General features: G+C 35.4%; 2 protein-coding genes across 4 annotated transcripts; both read left to right on the top strand.

The window, feature by feature from the left end:
• The first annotated feature begins 746 nt into the window (after positions 1–746).
• Positions 747–5,650, top strand: LOC140982242 (65-kDa microtubule-associated protein 3-like). Of its 3 annotated transcripts, none has more exons than XM_073448676.1 (13): positions 747–879; positions 1,706–1,793; positions 1,923–2,129; positions 2,482–2,733; positions 2,835–3,044; positions 3,132–3,287; positions 3,413–3,563; positions 3,653–3,804; positions 3,891–3,978; positions 4,101–4,174; positions 4,267–4,341; positions 4,512–4,791; positions 5,006–5,650. In XM_073448676.1, exons 2-13 carry the CDS (start codon positions 1,722–1,724, stop codon positions 5,458–5,460), a joined length of 2,172 nt encoding a protein of 723 aa, XP_073304777.1. In that variant the 5' UTR covers positions 747–879; positions 1,706–1,721; the 3' UTR covers positions 5,461–5,650. The 3 variants fall into 3 exon arrangements, with proteins under 3 accessions (XP_073304777.1, XP_073304778.1, XP_073304779.1); XM_073448677.1 differs by having other exon boundaries at positions 3,659–3,804; XM_073448678.1 differs by having other exon boundaries at positions 3,162–3,287.
• Positions 5,651–7,384: 1,734 nt separating this feature from the next.
• LOC140983176 (probable calcium-binding protein CML13) lies at positions 7,385–8,052 on the top strand. Its single transcript, XM_073450105.1, has one exon. The coding sequence runs from the start codon at positions 7,483–7,485 to the stop codon at positions 7,924–7,926; it is 444 nt and encodes a 147-aa protein (XP_073306206.1). The 5' UTR covers positions 7,385–7,482; the 3' UTR covers positions 7,927–8,052.
• Positions 8,053–8,802: the final 750 nt, after the last annotated feature.

Consider the following 8,802-nt stretch of genomic DNA (forward strand, 5'->3'; position numbering starts at 1 on the left):
AATTTTGGATGGAAAGATTTTTTTTTTTTTTTNCATCCAAATTTAAAAAAATTTCAAATTCATCACAATTATCATTACATTTATATATATTAAAAAAATGATTGGTTTTTAAATTACCCAACATAAAATCATCTAACCAATCAAATAAATTCGAAATATATAGTTTCAAAATAAAATATCTAAAATTTATATTGATTTTATCCAACAATCTAAAATAAGGCAAAAACTTGTGTGAGACTGTCTCATGGGTCGTATTTTGTGAGACGGATCTCTTATTTGGTTTATCAATGAAAAATATTACTTTTTATGCTAAGATTATTACTTTTTATTGTGAATATCGGTAAGGTTGACCCGTCTGACAAGAGACCTAATCCTAAAATAAATGTGTACAATTGTATGCACGAAAACATACTAGGTTAACAACTTGACAATTGTGAAGAACAAATATATTACAATAATCATTACATTACACATAGATTAATCCAATCAGTCAAATAAATTTAAAATAAACAGTTTCAGAATAAAAAAAATATAAAATTTATATTAATTAAATTTATTCAAAATATAATATTGATCTATTAATCCAAACACAACCTAATAACATATTTTAAAATGTCATTTACTCTTCAATTACCATTTGTGAGCTGTAACAGTAACCTGGCTAAGGTCAACCGACAATTATTATTTTCCTTAATAAATCACTTTTGCCTTCAAAATTTTGAAAATCTCTTCTTTCCCACCTTAATATAATTTAAAAAAAAAAAAGGAAACCCGTCTCTCTACAACGGTCAGATATCTTGAAACTCCGCCTCCCTGACTCCATTCTCCAGAATTGTGGCAATTCAAGAATTTTAATCGTTCCTCTAGTTTAATTTTAAGGTAAGCTGTTGCATCTGTGTTTAGTTCCTTTTTATTTTTAATGTTGCTTTTGTTATGCTGGGAAAGGAAAAAATTGACGAATGCTGTAAACACGTTAATTTTCGCATAATTTGAAAATTTTGTATTAATTTTTATGAAGTAATTCAGACGGGGGTTGTTTTGGGTATGGAGAAGGCCAAGGGTTCATGGTGGTGAATATATGCTTTTTGACCTGGAAAAAAATGAGCTTTAGTTTGTTGAGCAATCAAATTTCACCAGGTGCTTTACAGTCGTTAATTTGAGATGAACTGGGGTAGATAGTCTTTGGTAACATACGTTCTTCTATTAGTGAAATTATCTAGGGCTTTTAATTTAGCTTTGAATCATATATATCCGCTTTTGACTCAAGACAAACAGGGTCTTAACTTTTTATTAATTTTTACTTGAGTAAATGCCAGCTGAGCAATTGTCACTTCTAACTTACGTTATTCTTGTTTTCATTTTTCTGTTAATTGTCCATATGAAGGGAATTGGGAGATTATTAAAAAAACTAACTAACATCATGCATTTTTTGGTTTCACAACATGGTATATATGATTAAGGCAATTTCAGTTTGCTACTTACATTGCATGGCTTATCAAGGAAATCGTCAAAGAATATTAAGCATTTGGAAATTCATTGGATCAATAAACTTCGATGCTCATCATCTAATTGATGGATTAAAGATTACACAATTCAATTGCATAGAAAATCTTCCAAGACCAAAAGCACTGTTATATGATTGATAGTGATGTAGTATGATATCTATTGTGCTTATGACCTACTAATATATGGCTTCTGCGGGCAGGTTTAACCCCTTTAAAATGTCTATGGGTCAAAGTAATATACTTTCGCAAATGGAAACATCATGTGGAACTCTACTAAAAGAATTGCAGGTTTACTCGCTGTTAATTTCTCACTTACTTATGGTTCCCATCCTTCCTAATTTCCTTTTATCTACGCGAAATACTGAATTGCCTGCATTTGAGTATTATTATTCAATGTGTTGCTGGTAAACTATTCAGATAATATGGGATGAGGTTGGCAAATCTGATTCTGAAAGAGACAGAATGTTGCTTCAACTTGAACAAGAATGTTTGGAGGTGTACCGAAGAAAAGTAGATCAGGCTTACAAAGATAGATCTCAGCTGAGGCAGGCAATTGCTGATGCTGAAGCTGAGCTTGCTGCAATCTGCTCTGCAATGGGAGAGAGGCCAGTGCACACTAGGCAGGTAAGGCGGCTAAGAACTTATAAGCTCTGGGTCATACGTGTCATTATTTTTTAATGTCATTGAAAGTGCATATTTGTTCCTTCGGTTGTGAATGTACGAACAGAGTGATTTAGATGTGTGTGTTACAAGTATTCAGTTTCAACTGTCGAATCGCTATTACAGGCAGTCTATAGTATGAGCCCAAATTGACCTCAACCATGAAATATCGTGACTTGAAAATCATTTCCTGAAAACTAGATCTTAAGATCGGCATGAATATGTTACCCCCACAAAGAATAGGTAACTACAGAAAAAAGAATAAAATTTTGACCCGGGATATTTATCTTACCATTATCGAATGTCTTTTGTTCAGGCTGATCAAAACCCAAGAAGCCTGAAAGATGAACTCGGAGCCATCCTTCCGCAGATAGAGGAGATGCAGAAAAAAAAATGTGAGAGGAAGAATCAATTTATAGCGGCCTTAGGGGAGCTACATACAATAAAAAATGATATCTGCGGGTCAGGACGGTATACTTTGTGTAATACAGATGTAGATGAAACAGATTTGTGTTCTAGAAAGCTCGAAGAACTGCACAGAGAGCTTAAAGCACTGCAAGAAGAAAAGGTGTCCTTTATAAATACCTTCATCATTTGACATGGTTTTCTTGTTCTCCTCTGATACTTTTTTGTGTGCGCGCTATTTCTATGTATGTCCTTTGGTTTCAGAGTGCACGTTTGAATCAGATTTCGGACCATTTGAACCTTCTAAATAGCTTGTGCTCAGTACTTGGTTTAGATTTTAATAAAACTGTGAATGAGATTCACCCAAGTTTAGGAGATTCGGAAAGCGCAAAAAGTATTAGCAATCATACCTTGCAGCAGTTGGAAACTGCTACACAGAGACTGCAAGAACTTAAAATACAGAGACTTCAGCAGGTTTTCGATTTTTGCTTAGCGTTATCCCTTTGAGTTATAGTCTACATCATAGTTTGAAACAATTAGTTGATCGTTTGAAACTAACAGTTAAAAGATCTCGCAACTTCATTACTGGAGCTCTGGAACTTGATGGACACACCCATTGAAGAGCAACAGATATTTCAAAACGTCACTTGTAACATAGTTGCTGCAGAAGAGGAGATAACAGAGCCCGATATGCTTTCTGTCGACTTTATAAATCATGTGAGTCAAGGTCTTTTATTTGGGATTTGTATAAATTAGTATTATTTTCATGGTTCACTTTATTTTTCGATTGAGGGTTGAACTGTATATTGGTTCTGAAAGTAATTCAATTTTGATTGAGTCAGGTCAAGGCAGAAGTTTCTCGGTTGGAAGAGTTAAAAGCAAGAATATTAACAAATCTTATTTTGAAAAAGAAAGCAGAGCTAGAGGATATTCATAGAAAGACACATCTTATTCAAGAAACAGATGAAGCGAGGGATACTGTAATTGAGTCTGGTATTTGTTTTTATGTGCAACACAATTGTAAATTTTTCCTTCAGAAGCATGTTTCCATCCTCATCGTTTAGTTTCTTGATCAATGGAAGGAGCAGTTGATACCGCTTGTGTACTAGAGAAAATTGAGCTTCAAATATCTAGGGCCAAAGAGGAAGCTCTTAGCAGGAAAGAGATCCTAGAAAAGGTTGAGAAGTGGATTGCTGCATGTGAGGAGGAGAGCTGGCTTGAGGAGTATAATAGGGTTTGTTTCTACAATTTGCTGTTGATTACAAGATGATTAATGACCATTTACTTTCTGAAAATAACTCTTAATTTTGTTCTTCATAGGATGATAACCGCTATAATGCTGGGAGGGGTGCTCATCTTACTTTAAGACGCGCTGAAAAAGCTCGTGTGTTGATCAACAAACTTCCAGGTATAGTTGCACCATGCATTTGTACAAGAGCCTTCTGTTCTCAGTAGCCCCTACAGTGAAAAGTGTGGGAAATGCATTTTTGAATTTGATATTGTATTTACAATCATAGTTTGGTGGAATAGGAATGGTGGATACGTTGGCCTCAAAGACTATAGAATGGGAAAAAGAGAAAGGATTAGATTTTATTTATGATGGTGTAAGTATTACCTTTCATCACCCGTAATTTACCCATCCATCTTTAGATTTTTTTTGGCAAAATTTACCTTGGTGTTGTCATTTGCTGTCTAGGTTCGCCTTCTTTCTATGCTTGAAGGATATATGGTTCTACGGCAAGAAAAAGAATTAGAGCAAAAAAGACTGAGGGTATGCATATACCTTTTAAATATTTAATTTATAGCTAGACACCAAAAGTAATTCATGACTTTTCAAGAAAAAGGACGTTATTAATTTATCACCCGTTCACCATCCTTTTTCATCTCCATTACTAAATCTCTCGCACACTGTATTTGTGTCTATCAATTTTTTCACATCAGGACCAGAGGAAACTTCAAGGGCAGTTACTGACAGAGCAGGAGGCTCTTTACGGTTCAAAACCAAGCCCAGTGAAGAACCAAAGTGCAAAAAAAGGATCTAGATTGTCTTATGGGGGCCCAAGCAATAGAAGACTTTCTCTTGGAGGGCCAATGCCACAGACGCATAAACCTGATCCGCCCCCTGCAAAAGCTACTCCTGTTGCTGCACGCACTTCCAAAAAGAATGAACCTATAAACCCGGACCGTTTTAGAGACAATGGATTTGCAGCTCTGTCTTCCGGTAAAAAAATTTCCTCCGTTTTCAGGTTGTTTCTCATTTCAGTTCACACAATGGACATCAATGGTACTGTCTTAAAACGTCAAGATGTGGGAATAAGGTTTTTGAAACTTGGCAAAAAGTTCTACATAGCATTTAGCTCGTGTATGGATGAAATGTATCTGTCAAACACGAAATTCACCCGGAGTGTAAATATTTGTTTATTTTTTGATCTCAGGGAGTAGAGGTTTGGACATAGCTGGCCTTCCCTTGAAGCTTCATCCTTTCGAAATATTAAGTGCTTGTGAACTTGAGTCACCCATAACACGAAAACCATTCTCTCCCATTTCTTCCACGGATTCATCAAACTCCAATGCAACAAATATGTTGGAAGATCTACACAAAAAACAGAGTGAAATGTTGCAGAAGACTCTTCTTACAAGCAACAATACACAGTTCAGTACTCCTCCCAAGATTCTTGCCACAACTCACGAAGATAATAGAACTCCCCAAACAATGCCAATCCCTGTACCTTTCACACCCTCAACAGTGTCCATTCCAATGCAGACGGGTTTAACACCAGCTCTCAAAGACAAATATATTGGAGAAGAGATTGAATATTCGTTTGAGGAGAGGAGAGCGGGATTCGTACTGCCCAGACCATTACAACCTATGCCTGTGACACAAGTATGAATTATTGAATGTGATACCGTAAACCATTAAGATCATGCTCATTCTGCGTTCGATATATTGTGTCTTGAATCATGTGGTGTTAGGTCATTTATGTCGTCTTTACGCCACTGTAATAGTCTATGTGCAAATGAGCATGGACTAACACGTTGAATTCTCTCTACTTCTATATCCAAAAAGAGTTATTTCAAAAGTTATTGGTCTTTGGAATTTTGGAGAATGCATGTATCATGTATGTTACAGTGCATGGTAAGATTATATTTACTGTATAAAAAAATCTTATATATTTTTCTTACGTTAACTACCTATACACATTTGTAAGTTCATAGGTATTGATTTTTTTAAGGAAAATAAGTATTTTGATTACGATTATATCTAAGCAATTTGATGAGAACCAAAACTAACATTAAAGAAAATTATGTAAAAACTTGAAATGCTTGAAATATGATTTTGTCCACTAAAAAAAATTGTTATCTTTGTGAACTATAAAATCTTCTTTTCTGCTGATGCAAAGTGGATAACTACTTCCAGATTTTATTAACGAGCAAGATAAGCTATGCGTGTGTGGATGATCTGGACTAAAAGTAAAAATGGAAAGTAGGAAAATATTTTAATATAAAGGTTTGTTTACAAAAATAATAATAGAAATTTATTGCTCCAATTAGTAACAGATTTCTGCTACTTTTCCCCCCTCAAATTTGTAACATGTTACTATAATTAAATTCAATTAAAAATCAGCAATTGGATGAATGTTGATCCAAATTCAAGAAAACTTTTTTTTAAAAAAAATTGGCCTAAATCAAGAAAATGTTATGAGTTTTTCATCCCTCCATCCCAAGTTTATTTTCTCGATAAATTCTTCAATTCTTTTCCTCAATTCATCATCATCATCTTCTTCTTTGTCAGTATCGCTTTCTTCTTCAATATTAACCTCATCCATGGCTATGCTGACAGATAATAACTTTTCGTCATCGATTCGGTAACCTTTTCATACGTAGGAGCTGCGTTCTTCTTGAAAATTTTTTCATTGCGAGCGATCGGGAATGGTTCGCTTTCGTCGGCCATGCTGCTGACAGATGATAATCGATCTTCTTTGCTCACTTTGATCGATTCGTTCGACGAAGAAACATCATTTTTCTTGAGATTTTCATCGCTGATATATAATTCTTGGAAAAGGGCTGTTTTCGTTGGATTTTGAGCTGCCACTTACCAGTATAATGCCGATGATGAGGTTGCAGAAACAGAAAACAGCAAGGGAATTTGATGCAGCTAAGGTGAGCTATCAAATGTGGAAGCCAGCATTTTCTTGAGGACATCAGAGAAAATATTCAAGTTTCTGGGAATTCAGAGGATGAGAATAAAGAGTTTGGCAGAGATTTTTTGAAAGGAAATATCTGGAAATGGATTAAGATTTAAGCCTTACTATATGGATGAGAAAAATTGTGTCGGAAGCTATAAAAGTCAAAGGTGTTCATACATGGAATCATTTAATACAATATGGATTGAATATAAAATAATCGATGAGGTGTAAGAAAAAAGGTTGTTGGTTGAAAGGATTTGGAACCACCCACACCCATTACACACAGGTGTCTCGTGTAACGATCTCACATATTTTTGTTCGCGAGTCGGACCAACTTAATCCACCATAAAAGGGATCGAGTTAATAAAATTTTACCACCAAAGGGAGTTGCTAATTTTTTTATGAAATATTATATCTATTTTTTTATTTCTTTTTCGAATTTTTCCATACTATTGCGGACTACTGATCAGAAACAAACATGTATTGGACTCTATTAAACCCAGTTCTGATTGGACCAAAGCCCATTTAGTTATAATTGACTAAAGTTTCCAGTAATAGGACCCATACCAAAATCCACACTAATAATTTAGTCCTGGACTTTTCCTTAATTCATGACAACCCCTCAATTTGAAATACCATATCCACCAAACAGATGGAAACCAGCGAAGAAAATTACGTTCAATTACTTTTCAAAAAATATTACGTTCGATTAGGGAGAATTGACGATGGGCAAAGATCTGAACGATGTTCGCGAATCTTCAATGAAGGAAGCCTTCACGCTGTTCGATACAGACGGCGACGGCAAGATTGCGCCGTCGGAGCTGGGGATCTTGATGCGATCGCTCGGCGGAAACCCAACGCAAGCCCAGCTGAAGGCTATAATTTCGGGGGAGAAGCTCAATTCTCCGTTCGATTTCCCTAGATTCCTCGACCTCATGTCCAAGCATTTAAAGCCCGAGCCGTTCGATCGCCAGCTTCGCGACGCGTTCAAAGTGCTCGACAAGGACGGCACTGGGTACGTCGTCGTCTCTGATCTCAGGCACATTTTGACCAATATCGGGGAGAAGCTGGAGCCCGCGGAGTTCGATGAGTGGATTCGCGAGCTGGATGTTGGTTCCGACGGTAAGGTCCGGTACGAGGAATTCATCGCTCGGATGATCGCCAAGTGAAGAGGTCCCGTCCCCTTCTTGCAGTATGCCCGATTTCATGATAGTCATTGCTGTTCCTTATTTGTTTATTCTGTTTTTCGCTTGATTTATAAGGTGCTAATCAAATTGTTACATGTTCTTGATCAATTTGTGCATTCCTTTCTAGGTGAAAAATTGTTGTCGCATGGTTGTGTTAAAAGCATGAAAGGTGATTCCAATTCCTCTTGGTGGAGTTGATTTTACATGTAAAAAATGGTGTCTTTTTGCATTCACTTTAAATTTTGTGGGAAAATAATTTGTACAGAACAAAGACAAATTTACAAGCATTTTAAAGCCTTTGTTTTTCAGTAGAATTCAGAAGTAGAAATGCTTAAACTTATATTATTATTCTATGAATTTTCTTCATTATATATAATTGTTTATGGCAAAAACTTGTGTGAGACGGTCTCACGGGTCGTATTTTGTGAGACGGATCTTTTATTTAAGTTATCCATGAAAAGTATTATTTTTTATGCTAACGGTATTACTTTTTATTATGAATATCGGTAGGGTTGACCCGTCTCACAGATAAAGATTCGTGAGAGCGTATCACAAGAAACATACTCATTGTTTAATTAATTTTTCTAGATATATTATTGTGACAATGCCAATATAAGATTTTGATTATATTTTATTTATTTATTATTTCAATTTTTAAAAAAAACGTTTAGACATAATTAGGGGTGTGCAATCGGTCTATTCGGTTACCGACCGAACCGAATACACCTATAACAGATTTAACCGATTTTATTTTCAAATAAACGAACCGATCGAAATATTCATAGAAACCGAATTAACCAAATCGATTTTTAAATCGGTTATTTCGGTTACCGACCGAAATAACCGATATTTTTTAAA

This window comes from Primulina huaijiensis, chromosome 8, assembly GCF_012295235.1.
Source record: "Primulina huaijiensis isolate GDHJ02 chromosome 8, ASM1229523v2, whole genome shotgun sequence".
Classification (NCBI taxonomy): Eukaryota; Viridiplantae; Streptophyta; class Magnoliopsida; order Lamiales; family Gesneriaceae; genus Primulina; species Primulina huaijiensis.

Bases quoted from the DNA above. Each gene is read 5' to 3' on its own strand.
- LOC140982242 (XM_073448676.1), top strand. From the start codon at position 1,722: ATGTCTATGGGTCAAAGTAATATACTTTCGCAAATGGAAACATCATGT. The intron at 3,805-3,890 runs GTTTGTTTCTAC...TGTTCTTCATAG, and splicing joins GGCTTGAGGAGTATAATAGG to GATGATAACCGCTATAATGC. The intron at 4,175-4,266 runs GTAAGTATTACC...TTTGCTGTCTAG, and splicing joins TAGATTTTATTTATGATGGT to GTTCGCCTTCTTTCTATGCT.
- LOC140983176 (XM_073450105.1), top strand. From the start codon at position 7,483: ATGGGCAAAGATCTGAACGATGTTCGCGAATCTTCAATGAAGGAAGCC.